Source organism: Coenobita brevimanus, chromosome 59 (assembly GCF_032717465.1).
Source record: "Coenobita brevimanus isolate Jiangsu-jjx chromosome 59, ASM3271746v2, whole genome shotgun sequence".
Classification (NCBI taxonomy): Eukaryota; Metazoa; Arthropoda; class Malacostraca; order Decapoda; family Coenobitidae; genus Coenobita; species Coenobita brevimanus.
This window is the reverse complement of record NC_137012.1, coordinates 8,103,028-8,125,611: the sequence shown is the minus strand read 5'-3', so window position 1 is coordinate 8,125,611 and position 22,584 is coordinate 8,103,028. Positions and strand designations below refer to the sequence as shown.

Genomic DNA, 22,584 nt, shown 5'->3' with positions numbered 1-22,584 from the left:
CACCCATCACATACTGGGGCATGACTGTATCTCACACACACATACACACACACACACACACACACACCAATTGAAGAAAACATATATTGAAGGTATGGGTAAATATGTTCCCATATATGGAGCTAAATTCGTAAAAGAAAGGGAATGGTTTCATAGCATATGTAGAGTAACAATGGAAAAGAGGAACAAAGCTTGGAATATGTTAATGAAAACTAAGAGTAAATCAGCATGGGAGAAAAAAAAAAATTAGAAATGATTAAATGAAGACTAGAACAAAAGCAGCAGCTTAATACGAGAAGAATACAGTGGATAAGTGTGGAAGTGATCCCAAATTGTTTTTCAGGTATATGAACAGTAATATGAAAATTAAAGGTATGCCTGTAAGATTAATAGATGATGATAAAGAATATAAAAGGGAGGAAGACATGTGTGAGATTATGAATGAGAAATTCCAGAAAGTATTTGGAAAAGAACAGGATTTTCAGATACAGAAAATAAATCATGAGAATGTGGTAAATAAAATGAACATGGTTAAATCTAAACCTGATGAACATTTGGTGTTGAAGAAAAATATGGATGTACCCAAAGCCATAGGACCTTAAAACATATCTGGCTAAGTTATCAAGGAATGTGCTGAAGAGTTATTTAAACCATTATATTAGATAATACGATGTTCTCTAACAGTGGGAGATTTGCCAAGGGACTGGAAGAACAAATCTAGTACCAATATATATCTGAGTGGCAGCAGGGAAGACCCAGAAAACTACAGACCAGTGTCTCTTACAAATATTGCTTGTAAACTGTGTGAAAATATCATAAAGAACCCGCGCTCATTTAGAGAAAAATAAGATAATAACCTCAAGGCAATTTAGTTTCAGAGAGGGTACTTCATGTATCACAAATTTGCAGAGATTTTATTACAAAGTTATTAATGTTACAGGAGAGAGATGGGTGGGTGGATTGCATTTATTTGGTCATCAAGAAAGCGTTTGATAGAGTACCAGAGGAGAGACTGATATGGAAATTTCAAAGTTATGGTGGCATAGATGGCGTTTTATTGAAATGGATGAGTAGTTACCTCACCAGCAGACAAATGAAAACTGTGATTACAGACAAGTTTTCATCATGGAAGGAAGTGATAAGTGGAGTGCCCCTTCGAGCAGTTTTAGTCTCCACTGTATTCCTGATATATATATATATATATATATATATATATATATATATATATATATATATATATATATATATATATATATATATATATGTGTGTGTGTGTGTGTGTGTGTGTGTGTGTAAACCCAGAGATTTTTTATCATTATATGAAAATGTTTGCGGCATGATGCAAAAATCATTAAGAAAACTGTATATGAAAATAGATGTAGATAGTTGCAGGAAGATTTAGATCAACTACCTAATGGAGCCAGGTATGGAAGACCGATTTTAACACTGGTAAGTGTAATGCAATATGTGATGGGCATGCGTAGGAGAAGGCCAAATTGGGATTACAAAATGGAAAACGAAGATACAAACAAAGCTACTCAGAAAAAGGATTTCGGTGTAATAATACAGCATGGATTATCGCCTGAGAAGCATATAAATAAGATACCTAGTGGAACATATAATCTATTGAGGAACATATGGACGGCATTCAATTATATAAGCTAGGGATTGCTAGGTATACTGATAATGACGATGGTAATACCAAGATTGAAAGATGCAGCTGTGGTGTGGTTTCGCCATTTAAAGAGACATGTCAGTAACTCAGACAAGGTGCAAAAAGCGGACACAAAAATGATAACAAGCTTGAGGGATTTCCAGTATGAAGAGAGATTGGAAACCTTCAAACTGACTACATTATCGGAAAAGGGAAGGAAGGGATATGATAATGATATATAAGTGTATGCACGGTGCGGTATAGGGAACGCTGATAGAGAAGATTATATCATAAAGATGAGGGGAGAACGAAAGAACATAATTTTAAATAAAATAAACTTGCTTGGGTGGTGCAAGAAAAAATATCTTTCCAAACAGAACTATAACCAAATGGAATCATTTGGATGGAAATGTTATTCCATTTGGATGGAAATGTGATTTGTGTAGAGAATATCCACGCTTTCAAAGCAAAGTTAGATAAGTATATCATTGGAGGTGAGACATCATGAGCTCATCTCAAATCCTGTAGAACACAAATAGGTAAATACAAATAGGTGCGCGCGCGCGCGCACACGCACGCACGCACGCGCACACACACACACACACACACACACACACACACACACACACACATACACACACACACACACACACACACACACACACACACACACACATACACACACACACACACACACACACACACACACACACACACAATGAAAGCAGAGAGAGGGAGCTTTGTAATGTTTAGAGGAATTACAGTGGAAGTCTTGAAAAAAATGGACCGAAAAGTCTGAACGTGAAAGATGATGGAAGGGCAAGAGTAAAAACAATATAAGCTGATGAATAGATATCAAAATGGTGAAAAAAAAAAAAAAAAAACTTTTTAGTTTCCCTAAGAGAAGCATAGATATTTGGCGCAGTTTGGAAGAGGAGGTGCTGTGAACAAAGAACAACCATGTGTTCAGAAATAGTTGAAATAACTCCAGATATGGAGACAGGACAATACCAGCTTTACTCAAATCCTGTGTACTACAAATAGGTATACAGTGTACAACTAGTTAAATACACACATGCATTTACATACATACTGTACATGTTCATGTATGAATGCAAGCACAGGAGTGCTCTCTCTCTCTCTCTCTCTCTCTCTCTCTCTCTCTCTCTCTGACATACTAAACAATATTCATTTCAAACCATAAACTACATGTCTCTCTCACCTCAAGGCCAATGGATCCATTGGTGGGTATTTTGATGGAGCCGGTGCGCTGGTCCCTGGACAGAGGGGTCAGAGGATTGATGCCAAGCTCCTCAAAGCTGTTGATTTTACGCGTGGCCTCCAGTCCGAAGCGAAGGGAGTTTGATCGCCGCATGAGAATATCATCAACACGGAGGGAATTTGAGCGGCCTCGGATGATCCCTATTGGGAGTGACATGGGGATGTGAAGGAAATCTATAACGGACATGTGGAAGGGAGCTGTTAGGGCCAGGGAAACAGTGGAAAGAGGAAGGAGAATACACAGGCTGGTTAGATCACTGCAACACTTAAAACAAAATAATAAAAAATAGCTTTCAGGGCAGAGAAAATCACTTGTACAGTAAACAAAACAGTAAACTCTCAAAAGTACATATAGGTACTCCTTGCAGAAAATAAATTATATATATTGAACTACGGAAATTACTACTGTAAATAAAACATCATTAAGTGTTTCAGATGTTTCTGATTCTTAATTTATACATACATACATTCTGGCAGGCAGTACAGTATTCAGAACTTCCATGGATTAGGCTTTCTGCTGATGGCCCAAGCTGCACACACATCTGACGTATGTATATCATATTCCCTAACCCTGAGGTTCCTTCTCAAACTCTTACTCAGGATTGGCCTTGGTCCATTCTTCCATTTTTAGAGTCTATCTACTGCCAGACGCCTCAATCCCACATGGGGTGACCACAAACAAATCGCCTCACGTCGCCCTGTCCCCCACCATTTCACTGACCTCCCCCCAGCTCACAACCCCCTCTCTCATTATACATCTCCACTCAATCCCTCCATCTCATCCTCGGCCTCCCCCTTCCTCTTGCCACCTTCCTCGTTAGTCTCTCGCTCTCCATTCTCTCCGCATGGCCAAATCACCTCACTGTATTTTTTCTAACGCTTTCTATCACATCCACATTCACACCACAACGCTCCTTCATTTCCTCATTTGTCATTGTTTCTCCATGTAACTTCACATGGTTCTCTCAAATGACTCATTTCCACTGTTCTCATTCTTGGCTTGTGTCTTTCCAACAAGGTCCAAGCTTCACTTCCATACGTTAGAGTTGTATCACAGTACTATCATGCAGCGACATTTTTACTTCCATGCTCACTTCCCTATTACTTAAGACTGCTTTCAAAGAAACAGCAACCTATTTTCCTTGTTGTACCCTTTATCCTCCAAACTCCCATCCTTACTCATTACACTACCCAGGTACTTAAATGCACTCACATTTTCCATTTCCTCATCCTCTTACCTCATTGTACATTCAGTGACTTCATTTTTCTCGAAGACCATACCTTTATTCTTCCTTACATTCATCTTTAGATTCCGTTTCTTACACACTCTCCCAAACTCATTCACCAAGCCTTGCAGTTCCTCTTCGTTTTCACGTAACAAAACAGCATCATCTGCAAACAACGATACAGGAAGTTTCCAAACGATGCCCTCTCTCATTAAGGCCGCTCCAACATCCACTGCTCTACCTTGTATCTCTTATAACCCCATCCATATACAGATTGAACAACCATGGAGACATGACACATCCCTGTTACAATCCAACATTCAATTATACTTTGAGAAGAATAACATTTCACCCAATAATTACCCTACACTTTCAGTCTACTGTATATGCCAAAACCATGTAAGCCTAACTGCGCACATCATTCTGTGCCCAAACACCTTAATTATACACACATGTGATGTTCTGTCTCAGCATGATAATCCATTAAGCATCCATCTTACCAAAATCATACTTTATTTTAGAACAATTTAATCTTCTATGTCCCAGGTTTCACTGCAGCATTGCCAATACCAAAGAAAAAAGTCAATATCCAGTACTCCACTGTTCAAACTTAAGATGCTACAGTAAAAAAAAAGAAAAAAAAAGAAAAAAGAAAAAAAAGAAAGATCTCAGGTTGAAACCCCTTGTTCATGGCCAGTTTTTTAGAAACTGCCAGTCATCTATACTATACCGTTCCAGTCTTTTTTTATCACAGCATTTATATAGTGAAGCATGAGCAGCTTCAGATTGAGTATATGTGTGGTAATTCATCAGTGACTAATCAATCAGTCTGATTAGGTATTTTATATACTGTAATAAAATATTCTTGCTACCATTACATCATTTTTATTAAGCTTGGGATAAGTCTAATAGTGATGGGGTTCATGAAGGCTGTTTGTAACTCCTCCAGTTCAAAAAGTCTCTCCAAAGAGCAATGATAACCTCTGGTGGCAGCAGTAATACATTGTATCATATGTCATAGGGACGAAGGGGTATAATATAAAAATACAGTACAGTTCAAGATACTGAACCCTTTTTTGTTGTTGTTTTGTTTACGAATTTCGGTTTTAACGACCAGCTTGAGCTGGCTGAACGTTATGTTCATTTAAATTAATTTTGCTCGGTAAAAGAATGGACGTGTGGGAAACACCGACCAGCATGGTGTCCCTACACACACACACACACACACACACACACTGTTCCTTTGCATACCGCAGAACACTGCATGAGTCTGTGGGTGACCTGCATCGTGAAAGGAGACATAAATAGAGCATATATTGAGAAAATGAACCATTTAGACGTTAGTGTGTACGACTGTACAGTACGTCCGAACGACACTCTATATTTAGTGATATTTGTTTGGTAAAGGCCATGACGCCTGGGAAATTACTGAACACCATGGTGTTCAGCGTACTGAACTATCGCCTTTAACGTCAAGGGTCTGATACCAATTAGTTAGTTAAATCGTGGGTGTACTGTACTGTACTTTAACCCTCGCCACACTAATTCTTATCAGCCCGAATACCTTCACTGAGTAATTTTTTCAGACTTTTTATTTTAATATTAAAGTTGATTTTTTTGTCGTCAGATCAAGAGTTTCTAAGCTTGAACTCTTTACCACCTTTTTTTTTTTTTTTTTTTTCGTAATTTACGCCTTTTGGGTGAGTGTGAGGGCGGCAATAAGTCACCAGCACTGTGGAAAGCAGACGGGCATGAATCTGCCATTGCTGGACTACAGGCGAAAAATGAATGATTAAAAATGCGGTATTTGGCAACTGAGGTATGGCAACGTTTCCATAGAAACCACTGACACTTCCTTGTGTTTGAAATTATAGTGCCGAGACCCATCGCCTCATGTAAGGCGATCAGCGTGGCCAGGGTTGGTCTGCATATCTGAATTACTAAATATGCGGTATCTGGCAATTGCGGTATGGCAGGATTTGGCAACAGCTCTGATGATGTAGAGGGAGACTTAATGTTCCCATGGAGACCACTGATGCTTCCTTGTGCTTGATATTATGGCGCCAAGACTCATGGCCTCATATGAGGGATCAGCGCAGCCAGGGGTGGCCTGTATATCACCTTATGTGAGGCGATAAGCAAAGCGGGAGTTGTTGGGGTGAGAACCAGGAGGGAGATGGAAACAGCAAGGCCAGCTTGAAATTTATTCTAATATGTACAGGTAAGGGCGCGTCCTCCCTCTAGGATGGCCCGAGGCAGACTGACCACCAGCGAAAAGAAAGCCCTGGATGCGGGCAGTGGCGGGAAACTTCCCATGTGAATTCAAACTCCAACAGCCCGTCTCCATTGCAGAGAACTCCCCAATTCCTGCAGTATTGATATAAAGCACATTGGTCGAGAAGGAGGGAGGTCACTGCAATAACAAAACAATGGGCAGGTATTGACACTCTTCACAACTTGAGACTAGGCATTACATGACACAATGCTGGCAAAACTTCCATGTCCCATACATTGTGAATTCAGGATGGCATAATTGCTATAAAAAGGAATTCAATTACATGTGCTGGAGCAGCCATTGCTCTGGTAACATGGTAGAAGCACAACAAGATCATACACATTAAAAACACCTTGTCCAGGGGTACCAAACACTGCAATGCCATAGTACATAGTTTTCTAGGTATCTTGGGGCATGCCTAGCACTCTGTGGCCTCTCTAGGAAAGGGAGAGGCTGAGGGGCAGGGTTGGCAAAAAATCCACTTGTTTTTGAAAAAGCCCAACCCACCAGGTTTTTTTTCGGGTTTTTTCACAAAATACCCACCCAAAACGCACGTGTTTTTTTTTTTTTTTTTTCAAAGTTTACCTTAAATTTAAATAAAATAATGTTTCCACTATGCATAATTATGAATAGCCCAATCAAATCTTATTTTTCACATAGTTATTTGAATGAGGGAAATGAACACAATCATGTTTTGACCTGTTTGGCTTATCCTTAGCCGCATTTTCGTGAGGCTTTTAGACTGATATCGACTGGTTTAGGCTGGTCTTCTTGCTGTTCTGGCGAGACAATTAGACCGGTACAGACAGGTCCAAAGCAGTCCTGCCCCACTAGCTAGCCTAGGCAAGACCGGTCTGCGCACAAACGTATGCGCATCAGCAACAGCCAAGAAGGAGGCGAGGAGAGTCCGTGGCAGGGTGTAAACATCGATGGTCAACAATGGCAGACTTGGGAATAAGGTTTGTTTTAAAATAAATTTTTAACGCTATAAGAAGCCCCTGATCATCCAAGAAGGGAACCAAAGAAATCTCACCATGAAGTAGAGGCTTTGTATTACTACAGAGCGCACGAAATAAGATTATTAAAACATTAATGACCGAGATCAAAATCGAGGGGAAGCATGAAATTTATGTAATCAACGCTACTCCCCTACATTTGCTTACATTCTTCTAGGCCACGCCCAGTCACTCATGCATCCAATAGCAATCCCGGATAAGATCGGACCGAAATTAGCCCGTTCTCGCGATCACTTATGAGTCCTGACCGGTCTAAACCGGTCCAAAGTGGTCCGTGAAAATGCCGCACTTGGGCTGCCTGCTACACAGCAAAACATGCTTCAACATAAGAGGCTTTAGAGCACTGGACAACTCATGAGGTGGCAAAGATCAATCTACACTACACAATAATAGGAGAAGGAGTCATTTGCCTTGCTACTCGCCTTTCTTTGGTAACTATATACTTGCATTTCTCAATATTCTAAATATATATTATTGAAAATTCTGTTGCATAAGTGATTTCAAACATTATCTTAACAGTAATAATACCTTTTAGTAACCAAATATCTAAGCCTATAAAATACACTTCTTTTAAACAGAAAGCAATGTTTATAATATATTTCTATAGAATTATTGATATTTGGTAATGATATGAGACAACATACAGTATAAGTTAACTCCAGTAATGATTATACTGGTTGGGTAACATGACAAGAACCATAATTTACTGTGACACAAAAATATTATCATTTCAAAAGAAAAGGATATTGGCTATAAAAGCTATTAAAAAAATATAAGTATTATGAAAAGTTTTGAAAAAATCAAAGAACAACATTCACATTTTCAAAAGATTGGGTGTGCTAAGCCGACTCCGTACCTTCTTTACCCCTGCACAGTTCTTGACTTTATACACAGGTTTTATTCGCCCCTGTTTAGAGTACAACTCTCATGTGTGGGGAGGCTCCCCACATACAGCTCTTCTCAATAAGGTGGAGTCAAAGGCTTTTCGTCTCATCAACTCTCCTCCTCATACTGGCTCTCTTCAACCTCTGTCTCTTTGTCGCGCTGTTGCATCTTTATCTCTTTTCTATTGTTACTTCAATGGTCACTGCTTTTCTGAACTGTCTGCTTGCATCCCTCCAGCTCTGTGACAGGTGCATGGCACCCGTCTAGCAACAAACTTTCATCCCTTTTCTGTCCAACTCTCTAATGCATGAGTTACCATAACCATTACTCCCACTCCTTCATTTATGCAACAGGTCAACTCTGGAACTGTCTCAATCTGTCTGTATTTTCGACTTCCTATGATCTCCAGTCTTTCAAACACAGTGCGTCAAGGCATGTTGAAATGAACGGATCTTGAATTTGGCTCTCTTTTTTTTTTTTTTTTTTTTTTTTTTTGAAGGAACAGTTTGCGGGCTTCTGCTCTTGGTTTTCTTTTTTGCAATGAAAAAAAAATGCAAAGAGCATGTTTTACTTATGTTGGTGATGAGAAATGTAATAAGCTTTCTTTTTAATCACTAAGATTATGCTTCCAAGACTTTATATTATAAATACTTGGCGATATTGTGTGTTTTTTTTAACCTGCAAAACAGAATATGATTAAGCAGCTATTATTTATATCTGTCATTGTGTGCAAAAATATAACCATTTAATCAAATAAAACTGAATTTGTTATTAAATACATTATTAAAAAAAAAACACACACACACAGTAAAGTGGGTAAAACAGTGAGTTTTTTCAAGTGGGATTTACTGAAAAAACCCGGGTGGGTAAAACCGGGTTACCCACTTTGGCGCCAACCCTAGGCCTCTCCCCTGTGGTTAGCCTCCCAACGCGGACCATCCTCAATGTGCGTGGTGGGTATCTGTTCCCCTGACTCCTCGTAGGGGCATAGGTGGTGTCAATTTCTGAGGGAGGCTTGCCCACTGCCATCCAGCTGCACCAGGCATTGCCTTGGGGCTAGGGTGTCAACTATAACCCCGACACAGTCCCACCACCCTGTCTTCTGGTTCTGTAGGACACCTGCTGTCCTGAGTCGAGAGGGGCGAGGTTGTGTGCTGTCTGGTTGAATCTCGTGGCTGCTGCATCCCCAGTGTGGGCCATGACCCATTCCCTGATTCTCAGCATCCTGGCCCATCGGCTGCTGATCCTATACTATTCTTTGGCAGCAAGTAGAGTCTCAACTGATGTCCCATCAGCAACTGGGCTGGGGACGCCTCGGTGTCGTGTAGTGTTTTTTTTTTTTTTTTTTTATAAATAACAGAATGGAGGAAGGAAAAACAAATGAGTAAAAAAAAAAAACAATCCATACACCAGATTACTGGCGTCCTCCATTCATAAAATATCTGTAACAGTTAGACTTGAACAGCTATGGGTTGAAATTTGGAGGGAAACAACTCTGGGGAAGCGAGTTCCAGAGAGATGCAGTTCGGGGAATGAAAGAATTCTGATAGGCAGAAGTTCTGCAGTATGGCTGAGTGACATTCCAGTCATGAGCGCTACCAGATGCCCGTGTAGCACAAGAGAAGGCACGGAGAGGTGGCACCATGGATGCAACTTCGTCTGAGCATTTGCCAAAAAAATATCTGTAAATTAATGCAAGGGAGGCAACATTCCTTCTTACTTGCAGGTGAGGTAGTTTATATGTAATGACAGGGTTGTTAATGATTCTAACAGCTTTGTTCTGAATTTTGTCTAGTTGTTTTAATGCAACCTCTCCACAACCATTCCACAAGGGTGAGCAATATTCAAGCTGAGAGAGCACAAGACTCTTATAAATTATACCTAACTGCTCATCGGCAAAGAAGTTACGGACTCTGTACAATAATCCAAGTTTCTTTGAGGCGGTTTTAGCAAGTTATCTGACATGAGAAGTCCAGCTGAGGGCACTGTTAAGTGAGACACCAAGAATTTCAATACTTTTGGGGATGGGAATATTAGTAGCACTGAAGGTAATGTACGAATCTGGAAATATCTGTCTATTAGTAAACTGTATATATTTAGTTTTACTAGCATTAAAAGAGACAATGTTGTTTTGTCCCCATTCACTGATCGTAGATAGATCTTGATTTATAGAGATGGCTGTACTGAGTTGAGAGGTAGAGATATTAGACTTTTTAAATGGGTGTCTGACTGTGAATGAACTATGTAGTGTTGAGTCATCTGCATATGAGTGAATGGGATTGTGGGTGACAGATAAAAGATCATTAATATAAACCAGAAATAGGGTTGGCACCAGAACTGATCCTTGTGGCACGCAGCAATGGTGGCTGCATCTAAGTCCACAGAGCCTCCCAGGCCGGTGTTGTTCCTTAGCAGCCTCTTGGCTGACTTGACTGCAGCCTCCGCTCACCCGTTGGACTGTGGGTAATGGGACGATGACACACTAGGCTACACATGCCACGTGTCTAGGAATACCTTCATTTCAACACTTACGAGGTTTGTACCCATGTCACAAGACAGAACCTCCAGGATACTGAACCTTTTGAACCACTTACGAAAGGCTGTTATGAGCTGTAAGCTGGTGGTGTCCCTGGGTGGATGCTCCACCTCCAGCCAGCTGGTTAGCCAGTTGGCATGAGCAATGTATTCTTCCCTGTCCAGTTGGAACAGGTCAGCCACTGTTTGCTGGAAGGGGCACTCGGGTCGGGGTGTGGGCAGCAAGTTTTTCGCAGGTTGTGATGAGGCGTTGATTTCGCACACTTGACAGTGCCTCCTCTTCTGCTCCACCTCGGTATCTATGCTGGAGCAGTACATGCATTGCCTGGCATGCCTGAGCATGGAGTTTCTGCCGTAGTGACTAGCGTGGAGGTTGACTAGGACCACATGGTGATGGACTGTAGGGATTACAAGTTACAGGTGCCGCTCATCACTAGCATACATGACAGTGTCCCCCTGGCATGACAGGTGCCTCCTCATCCTGCAGTACAGGCCGAGTGCTATTGGCTCCTTGTCCTTCCACTTGGCTCAGTCCCCAGCACTCGCGCGCTTATGGAGGAGCCCGTAGTCCTTGTCCTGGAGTGCTTCATCCTCTACTTGATGGAGGTCCACAATGGCACCTTCCTCGTCTTCTAGGATGCAAGCCATCACTGCCGTGACCGCGGCACATGTAGCTTCGTCCTCCACCAGGTCTGTCTCGTCCGGTCTGCACACAACAGGGGATGTCTTGAGAGTGTGTCTGCTGAGCAGTTCGCCTCCCCCTTTAGGTACTTTATGCAAAATGAGTACATCAATGTCTTCTCCTTGAGACTGAGTATGTGGGGATTGCTGATGTCTTTCATCTCTTTGTCCTTAAAGATTCTGGTGAGTGCATGGTGGTCTGTGATGAAGGTGAGGTCTGGACACCCCAGCAGGAAAAGGCGCGCCTTTTTCAGGCGTCATGCAATGGCAAGGGCCTCCCTCTCCAACACTGAGTAGTTCTTCTCAGCCACTGTTAGATGGCGACTGCTGCATAAGGCCAATTTCCAGCTGCCATTACAGCACATGGGGGCTCTTGAGACACACACTGGCAGTATTGCTACATGACCATGAAGTCGATGCCAAGACTGCTGAAGTCGGTGAACACTCCTGTGGGCCGTGTGGAGTAATAATACTGGAGGCCCTCTGCTGCAAGCTTGCCTATAGCCTCCTTTGTTGACTCAAAGATGGACTGGAGTTGGGCGTCCCAGTACACCACTTTCCCTGACAGTTTTTTCACTAATTCTCTGAAGAGCTCCATGAGTGGTACAACAGCAAGGAATGGCACCACCTGGTTCACCAGCCTGAACCACGATTGGACATCTGTGAGGGAGGGGCATGGTGGCATCTGGAAACTGGATATACTGCTTAGCAAGTTCTGGCTAGGCTGATACTCTTCCCAGCCGAGATGATAACCTGCGAAGGTCACACTTCTCCTGCAGAAGCAGAACTTGTCGGGGCAGAGTGTGATTCCAGTTTCTGCACATGTTCACAAGAACTAGTATGTGTGCCAGAAAGCATCAGCAACACTACGACAGTGCAGGAGTGTATCATCGACACACTCCAGTTTCCTGGGAATCTCTGCTGTTGCATCATCAATGCACTTGGTAAATGTGTCCTGCCCTGCACAGTGGCCGATGGGAGAGTGCCAGTTGCAGAAGCAACCCTACGGGGTGATGAAGGTGTTTAGCTTCTTGCTCTCCTCATCCAGGGGGATCTGATGGTACCCCAAACAAGCGTCCACTACCGTTTTGAATGTGTGCTTCGGCATGCTGGTGATTGCGCTGAATGGGAGGAGAGTGTGATGGGTCTCCCACTGGCTTGCCTGGTTGAGTTGCTGATAGTCCACTGTTCTGCATAGCCACCCATCTTTCTTCAGAACCACCACCATATAAGAACACCACTCCATGGGTTCTTCAGCCAGTATGGGCTCAATGATACCCTTCTTTATGTCCTCATCCAACTGCTGGCGAACCTCGTTGTAGAAGTGATGGGGGACAGATGCTGCAGTGTGCACCACGTAGGGTTTTGAACAGGGGCGCAGGTGGATGTGGTGGGCTGGCCCCTTCATCTCCAGCAGGGGGGGTGAGGTTCACTGTGAATGTTGTGTGCCCGAAGTGCTCCAGGAACCATTTTTCCAACAGGTCCACATTTTCTTCCGTCAGAGCGTACGAGGGAGTGTCAGGTTAGGTGGGGAATGAGGGCTCCTCCACCTGTTCAATGGCCCCTACGTTGACTGGGACGCTGGGGAAGTTGTGTGGCACCACACCCAGTGCTTTGCATATCTGCAGCAACAGATATAGCCTCTGCACCCCATCAGCGAACTACAGGCTCGCCCTAGCAGACCTCCCGCCCACGATGAAGCTGCATTCCTTCCACCCCACAATTAGCAGGTTCCCACCTGCGAGGTGGTTAATATTCACGGTAGGTCTCTGTAGACATTGTGGGGTCAGCCCTAGGCCTCGCATGAGGTGGCGTTTCACTATGAATGCTTGTGCACCCGTGTTGGCTACCACTGTCACCTTGCATGCTGTGGGTGGGTCGTCACACTTCACTTCCACCCTGAGGCACACTGACTCCTCAGCACTGGCTACCATGATGTTGCCAGTGGTTTCAATGGGATTGGGCAGCCTTGCTGACCTACACAATTGCTGGAAGTGTCCCACCTTCCCACATCTGTGGCAGGTGGCCTTGACGGCAGGGCATTGGTGCACCCTGCTTCATCTGCTGACGCTGCACCTCCAGCAGCCCTTTGCTGGTGGGGGAGGGGCACGAAGCTGGGGAGGCTTTACATCCGACTCCCATGCCTGAGTGGCACTGGCCACTTCCATTTCTCCCTCGTCACTCACTGAAACACCTACCACACCACTAAAGCCGCACACTCCAGCCATTTTCTCTGCAGATTCGAACATCTCACAGGCATTTGTGATTTCTTCCACAGATCGCAACAGAAGTCGCTGTAGCACTGCTGTTTTCATACTGAGGTTGCGCAACCCCATCACATGATTTTTTGATAGCATGAAATCGTCAAGATTTAGGGAACATTGGGGGCACTTATAATCACACTCCGCTGCCTTGGCTCTACATTTTACCACATATGAACACACCATCACAGGGCTCCTGTGTTTATGTGAAGAAGTCTGACCATGCCCCTACAGTGCACCTGGGGCCCACCACCACACTTCTTACCATGTCGATGGCCTCCTCTGTGCACATGGCCTTGAATCTATGCCTGGCCACCCATGTGTCCACGCACTGCTGCACTTCAGGATCACACAGCAATCTCACGTAACCTGCAGCCAAGTGTGGGATCCACCTGCAACCACTGCTGTAGCACTTGATGCTATGGGCCAACGCTTCGAACTGGGATGGCGACATTCCCATGGTAGCTTTACCAGGAGCCGCTGGTGGTGCAAGTACTCGCCACTGGGTCTGTGCCTCCGGGTGCAGAGTTGGGTACGCTGGAATGTAGGTTGTCCCCGTTCCTGGATGTTGTGGCTGGGTTGGTGGCACACTGTACATATTGCTGTGTGCTAGGTCTCCTGGCACCATGCGGCAGGACCAGTCTTTTGACTCTGGGTTTGCCTGCTTGAGCACTGGTGGTGCTGCTCCTGGGTCACCCGTATAACTCCACTGCGCCATGCTGGGGTGAGAACCAGGAGGGAGATGGAAACAGCAAGGCCAGCTTATGATTTATTCTCATAAGTAGAGGTAAGGGCGCATCCTCCCTCTAGGACAGCCTGAGGCAGACTGCCCACCCGTGCCAAACAAGCCCCAGCGCGGGCATTTGCGGGAAACTTCCCGCGTGAATTCATACCCCAACAAGGGTTAATATTCTATTTTATGAATACATCAAGTTCCCTTATGTAGACTCCCATATGACTTTTTTTTTCAGATTAGAGAGGAGTTGTTAACCCCTACAACGCGGGCATGTTTACCAATGTTTTGCGTGTGCCGCGGGGTTATTCGAGCTCCGACAGACTCTCAAAAAATATTTGCCAAAAATCAGTTATTCGTCCTAGAATATTAAAATTAAATATGCTTATGGCACATACCTTCAGCTTTCTCCTGGAATGTTTGTTGAGCCTTCGTCTGTTACCATAGGACTTGTGGAGACCTCTGAAGTTGGGTAACAAAGTCTCCACTTTACACTTCCCGACAACCCGTAATATGATTACCACAGCCAGATATTAACACTATAAACACTACTCTATGATTTTCAAGTAGTTTGGGATCCATACTCCAAAAAAAAAAAAAAAACACTGTGAAAGCAATGAAAATTATAAGAGTGTCTGACCGTCGTTTTTGCGCTAGTTCGCTCTTGGTACTCTGTCATTTATTATTCATAAAACCCCTCACACTTTATATTTCTATTACTATATAACACTTATATATATCTACAGTCTTTATCCATAAGTTTCCTTCAGTAGTATTAGATTATTGTCACTGTAGGGATTCAATTTCTTTCAGTAAAATACGTAGCATTCACTTTCTCTTCCTGTTTACTAGCATTGAGAGTGAATGTCACTTTCATCTTCACTCTCATAACTCATAGTATTCAGACATGCTAGAGTGAAACTTTCACTTTCATTACTCCTAGGGTATATACTGGTATTCTTATAATACTACTCATTTACATTTCTATTTACGTTCTCTATTTTATTTACGTTATTTACATTTCTATTTTATTTACACTGTGTTATGCACTGTCACTTGAAGTAACTTATAAAACTATTTTCCACTGTTCACGTATATTTACATTCATTACTTTCACTTGCTGTTTACACATTATTTACACATTATTTACAATTCCACTTGCACTGTTTTACTCAATAGAAAGATCGTAGTCACTCTTTTATCAATTGTCAGCCCTTTACCTCTTTCCACACGAGGTTTAGTAGGGGGTAAAGGTCACAGGACCCTTTGCATGGGGGTGAAAAGTCCCTGAAGTCAGCAAGAGGAAACAGACGTACCTCCACTTCGGAAGATGAGAGTGAACTGATAAGGGAGGGCCGGGGTGGAGGCCTACCTAGGGGTATTCAGTACTACCAACGTTAGCTCTTGAAACAGCTATGTATAGCACTGAAATGATTGGCAGGAAATCTAGACAATACATTATAAATTAGGTAGTTCCAGGTGAATGTAAATATCACTTAGGCTGCTCCCTTCCCTCCTTATATGTATATTTATTACGAAAATAGATTATACGGCATATTTCAAGGGGAAATAAACAGCGAAAATTAGCGAACGAGTGCACGTGAGGTGTTGTCAGGTGATAATTAGCCAATTCCAGGTGTATGGCACTCTCACTTACCTTATTTCTTTCTTGTATATATTATTTGGTATAACAATAGGGCATAGGGCTTATTTCAATGGATGAAATCAGTGAAAAATTCCAGGGAAGATTTATTTAGCGTAGCACGGCCGGGCAGGAAAGAGGATAGGGTAATGGAGGGGGGGTAGGGAGGGGAGTCAAGAACGGGGAGAAATGGCTAAATTGTCAACAATGGATGGGAGTACAGATGAGATTAGGAGTGCTGACTAGTGTTGGACATTGGCAGTACTGATAGATGATACAAGCCCCCACTTGGAAGCCCGGGTGAATTTAGAATAACACAGAATCACAAAAGCGACGCCCCGCGGTATGATCCCTTGCTCCCAAGCATCACAAAAGTGACGCCCCGCGGTTAAGGGGTTAAAGAACTGAAAGTCACCATATCATATTAATAATAAAGGCTCCAACGGGCTTGCATGTGTCGGCCTTGGTCATCAAATGGCGTCTTTCTGCATTGCTTGATCTCTGGAAGCCACCCTATTAAGTCCCTTATCACTAGGTCAAACTCTATGACCTCATCTTAGTTTTTTTTTTGTTCTATCACTCACAGCCCTACCTTTGACACTCACACCTCTCATCTTCACCACCTACAGTAATTGTCATCCTCCATCCCCTTAACATGCCCAAACCATCTCAATGCAACCGTTCAGTTCTCAGCGCCAATACATTTAGGGCCCATCCTTCCTCTCAACTCTTCAGTCCCAATCCGAGCCCTCTCAGACCTCTCACTCAAGGATGTACTATGTACATCCATTTAATCACTCTTTTTTTTTTTTTGCATGGCTGAGACTACAGTACGAATATCCTCTTCCTTCATTGGCCAAGTAATATAGCATTACACTAACCCATGATGCACACCAGGGCTCCTTGGCACAGAACCCTGTCAATGTTGGGTGTGGCAACAGCTCCCTGAACTTCCTATAAGGACTCTTTTCTTTAGCCACAACACTAGCTTCAGCCCCATCTCTAGCACATAATGTGTCTCCCAAATAAAAAAAGCTCCTCCACACACCCAACAGACTCTCCAGCAGGAGCAATTCCTTGACACCTGTCGATCTCTACATGCTCTCTCCAGCAAACAGCACATGAAATTGGCATTATTTCACAATCTACCTCTAATACCAGTATATCTTTTATGCACCCACTTCTTACAAACACAGCACAAGATGGAAGTATTCCCACACTCTTGTGGCAAACTGCACATGGCTACAGTCCATCTTTACTGACAGTACTACCACCAGCCCTAGATATCATTACTTTCGTTTTATTTGCATTTACCCTCAAATCCTTGTGCTCCACTCCGTCTTTCCACTTCCTAAATCTTCCTTCGCCTCCCTTTCATTCTTCGCAGTCAACACCAACTCATCAACATACAACATCTCCCATGGGACTCCACTTCTGAAGTCACATGAGAGAGATTCAAGCACCGTGAAAAACAATAAGGGACTCAAGACTGACCCCTGAAGCATGGCAACATTCACTGAAAACCCATTACTCAAATCTCCATTCACTTTCATGCCTTTTTCAAATACGAGGAAGAAGGAGCCAAAGGCGAGAAGCACATAGGTTGTTCCCTCTGTAAAAAAAAAAAAAAAAATACTAGACAGCCAAATTCAAGATGCTTGGCTGGAGGTCACTGGCAGCAGGAAATACAAAGGAAGGCAGTTCCAGAACTGATCTGTTGCACACATGAAGGACCTTGAGTAACAGGTACCTCATGCATTAAAGAGTTGAAGAGAAATGGGATGAAAGTTTGTAGCTACAAGGGTGCTACACACCCACCGTAGTGGTGGAGGGATGCAAGCTGAAAGTTCAGAGGGGCAGTGACCATTGAAGTAGTGACAGAGAAGAAATAAAGATGCAACAGTGAGACAAAGTATTGTGAGAGAGGTTGAAAGGAGCAAGTAAGAGGAGAAAAGTTAATGAGATGAAGAGCCTTGGGCTCCATCTTGTTTTCTCTGAATGTGAGCACCCACTTAATTATGAGGTCTGCCCAAAAGAAACCAAACTTTTTACATAGCGCGACAACGAGCTGGTGTAGCGTGCTCACAATGGGAGCACTGTGTAGCGGCGACTTTAAGCGTTAGTTTATCACTAGTTGCATCACACCATTCATTTAGTCATCGAGTTGAGTGATTGTGTGTTTAGTGCTTTTGGCAAGTTTTTTCAAAATGCAATGAAGGATCTTGAAGAGCAAGGTTTGCATGGAATTCTTTAAAACTGGAAAAATCTCGTGTGGAGACTTTTCAAATGTTTCAAGATGATTATGGGGAGGATTGTTTCGGCTGAACACAGTGTCACAAATGGTTCCAGGGGTTCAAATTGGGAAGAACATCTACCAAAGACGATCCCAAATCCGGATGGCCCTCCATGTCAGAAGACGATGATCACGTTGAGAAAGTGCGTGCTGTGATCAATGAAAATCGTCACCTGACTGTATGTGAAATTTCCAAATAAGTAGGCATGCATCTATAAATGTTCGTGCCACACAGTTTTAACAGAAAAACTGAAGGTGCATCGTGTTGTCTCAAAATCTCTGCCATATATGATAAGAGAAGCAAAAAGAGAACCACATTACAGCCAGTCAGGAACTATTTAATTATTCAAATTCTGATGAGAACTTTCTGTAAAATTTCATAACAGGTAATGGAACGTGAATGTATGGCTACGATGCCAAAACAAAGAGGTAGTCATCGCAGTGGGTTGGAACATGGTAACCATGACTAAAAGGGCACGTCAGAGTCTTAAAACTGAAGGGCATCATTCATTATGAGTTTGTTCCTTGTGGTCAGACAGTCAACAAAGAGTTTTACTAGGACATCCTGAGGCGTTTGAGGGAGGTAGGATATAGAAAGCGGACTATGGTCTGGATACTGCACCATGACAATAAACTTGCTCAAGCGTCACTTCTTATCCTTGACTTTTTAGCAAAGCACGAGATGACTGTCATCCTTCAGCCACCAAACTCTCCAGATATGGCCTCCCCCCCCCCTTTTTTTTTTCCCCAAGAGTTGACATCAACCCTGAGAGGGTGATGATTTCTGACGACAGAGGGGAAGGAAGAAAATTTGTTACGTGAACTGCACACAATCCCTGAAAACATGTTTCAGGATGCGCTCCAGAATGGGAAATGAAATGCTGGAAATGCTGCATGAATAGTGGAGAGGAGTATTTTGAAGGAGACAAATTTAATTAAGTTGTAAATAAAGCAATAAATTTATTTTTTGGAAAGTTCGTTTTCTTTTTGGTGGGACCTCGTCCATAGCCATTACCACTCTAACCAGACACTCACAGATCCCAATATTTTTCATTGCCCGCCTCACTACCTCCCTTCGAACGGTTAAATAAACAAAATCAAAGTACAGCACCTTCTTCTTTCTAATATACTTTCTTGAAGCTGTTGGATAATGAATATGGCATCAGTGGTCCCTTTACCTGAGATAAACCCAAACTGCATCACATCAACATTCACTCTTTCCCTTATCATATTTCCAACGACTCTCTGCCTTGCCTTCATTATTTCGTACAAAAATTTTGTCTCTAGACTTCCTTCTCTTCAGTGCATCACCCTTCTCCCTGTACACACTTACAATCACACTCTTCAGCCAGCTATCTGGGACGGCACACTTACATAACTGAATTTATCATATCAGTAACTAAACCCATTCCTATGTCTCCTCAGGCCTTCCACATTTCAACAGTCAAATCAGTCATACCAGATGCCTTCCCCAGCTGCATCCTGCCTATTGCTCTGCTCAGAGTAGCAGCAGCAATCAAAGGCCAAAGGCAAAACACTGGATCTACTGACTCCAAACCTTCCCTGTTCCAATCACATTTATTCAGTAGCCGGTTATAATGCTCTCTCCAGGCGTCTTTAACATCTTCATTGTCCATCATTACCTTTATTCTTCACACACTGCTCACCCATAATATCCCTGTTTTCCCTCCTTCATCTGATTTACCACCTTCCTTTCAGCAGTGTTTAGATTAGCCAGTAAAAGTCTCTGAGATTCAGATTTTCCCCAGTATATCTCCTGTTTTGGCTTGGCAGCCAATTATTTCTCTCTGTTACCATCCCTTTTCCAAACTTGGAAAAGTCTTCTTTTTGACTGAAGCTTCTACAACCTCATCCCACCACCATGTTACCTTATATCCAGGAGAACCTCTTGTCCATCTACCCACTGAATCAGTAACTCTGATGAGAGTGTTTTTGAGAGCTCAAACTCATTGTCTCCCAGATTTCCTGTGCGAGTGATTTTGCTGGAAGGGTGCTAGGCATACCACCCTCCACCTGTCGGCTCATAGTCGTGAAGCTCATAGGTCCCTACCCGGGGGTTCCCTTCTTTATTAAATTTTGAAAACATCCAGTTCTGTCCTGTATTGCAGACACTTTGCACCAATGGTTTAATGAAACTGATATATTTGCCAGTGTTTAAACCACTGGCTCCCAGATTCCCTGTGCGAGGGATTTTGCGGGAAGGGTGCTAAGCACACCTTCCGCCTGTCGGCTCATAGTCGCGAAGGTCATAGGTCCCTACCCGGGGGTTCCCTTCTTTATTAAATTTTGAAAACGCCCAGTTCTGTCCTATATTGAGGACACTGGGTGCAAATGGGTTAACACTTCTGTCAACGTCTCCCTGTTTAACCATAACTTTCTTCATCTCTACAGAAGCTGGCCCTCACTGCTTGGTTTTTCAGCATCTATATTTCCTCCTGGGTGCCTAAGTCCTCATTTTCACCACCCGCTCCTTCAGCACCATGTCACATATCAGTAATATTTGATGCTGTACATACTCTTCCCTCCCAATAACTTTAACATCCTAAACCAGCCTCCTATGAGCCCTCCTGATCAGAAAATAGTAAATTCTGCTTCTCTGCACAAAATGGTTTCAACTGAACCTGAATTCAGTAACCAAAATACGTTCATGGCAGCAAAAGGATTAAGTAAGGGGCACCTGCAACCATATTAAAAAGCACTCAGAAAGAGCTCTGTAAAATGGCCTGACAAAGAGCTGGGATATATCAATGGTCATATGAAAGCCCTTATGTCCCAGCCACCCTGGAGAAGACACCAGGATGTGGAGTTAGACAGCAGACACGTATACAAAATGTCATTGGTTATACCTAACACAAGGTGATATAGAAGGCTTTGTTGCATCTTTTCTCATTACAGTAAACCCTCGATATAACGAACTAATTGGTACCAGACCACTGACGTTAAAGCCAAGCACAATGCTGTTCAGTAATTTCCCAGGCGTCATGGCCTTTATCTAAGATCGTTAAACACAGAGCGTTGTTCGGTTGTACACTCGTACACAGTAACATACAGCTAGGTCTAAATATCTATTTTTCTCATTAAATGCTCTATTTACTATTTTCTGTGATTATTCGTACCTTTCAGGAATGCAGTGTGTGTGTGTGTGTGTGTGTGTGTGTGTGTGTGTGTGTGTGTGTGTGTGTCTGTGTGTGTGTGTGTGTGTTTACCTAATTGCCTACCTGTATTTACCTACTGTATTATGCAGAATTTGAGCTATGCCCGTGTTGTCCCACCTCTTTTCTACAACTATATATTACCCAGTCTAGATTTACACATGGATGCTCTTTCCTTGCACCACCTCTCCCTCTAAATTACCCCAGTGGTCTATAGTTCTGTTTGGGAAACTACATTTCTTTACATCACTGAGGCATCGACTCTTCCTCAGCTTGAATTCATACCCTCTTGTTCTTCCATCATCTTTCACAAAGAGATCCTCTCTGTCCGCACGTTATGCTTCTCTTACTCCTCTAAACATTGTAATCAAATCTTCTCTCTCTCTCCTCTCCCTCTTAGGATTGGCAATTTCAACTGTTATAATCTTTCCTCACATGGCAGCTCCCTCAAACTCAGTGTCAATATTGTGCCGATCCTTTGTTTTCTTTCTAGTTTACTGGTATGCTTTTTAAAGTGTCGTGGCCATATCACTACTGCATATTCCAGTCTTAGTCTTATCATGGTCACTGTTATTCTCAGCATCTCTTCATCTACATAATTACATGCCACTCTTTTGTAGGTCAATAACCCGTAAGTTCCTCTTGTAATCCTGTTTATATATTTCTCTGGCGATAGGTTTTCCTGTATAGTCACACCAAGGTCTTTTTCTTCTTTTGCCTTCCTTATTATTTCATCTCCAATCTTGTACACATAGGCTACCATGGTCTCTTATCACAGACTCAAATTTCCAATACACGACATTTATTAAACTAAATTCCATTTTCCACGTTTGACTCCACTTGTAGAGTCTATCTAGATCTTTCTGCAATTCCTTACAACAATTTATTCCATTAGTATGTTTCATAATTTTTGCATCGTCGGCAAATAA

The 22,584-nt window shown here is 42.8% G+C and overlaps 1 protein-coding gene across 1 annotated transcript in view; it reads right to left on the bottom strand.

The window, feature by feature from the left end:
• Positions 1–2,670: 2,670 nt before the first annotated feature.
• LOC145402854 (potassium channel subfamily T member 2-like) overlaps positions 2,671–22,584 on the bottom strand; it is an 812,106-nt gene continuing 792,192 nt past the window's right edge. Inside the window, exons 34-36 of the mRNA XM_080274763.1 lie at positions 9,541–9,547; positions 2,877–3,076; positions 2,671–2,688 (exon numbers count right to left, since the gene is read on the bottom strand). Of these exons, the coding sequence (XP_080130889.1) occupies positions 2,671–2,688; positions 2,877–3,076; positions 9,541–9,547 (225 nt within the window). The remainder of the gene's footprint in view (positions 2,689–2,876; positions 3,077–9,540; positions 9,548–22,584) is intronic.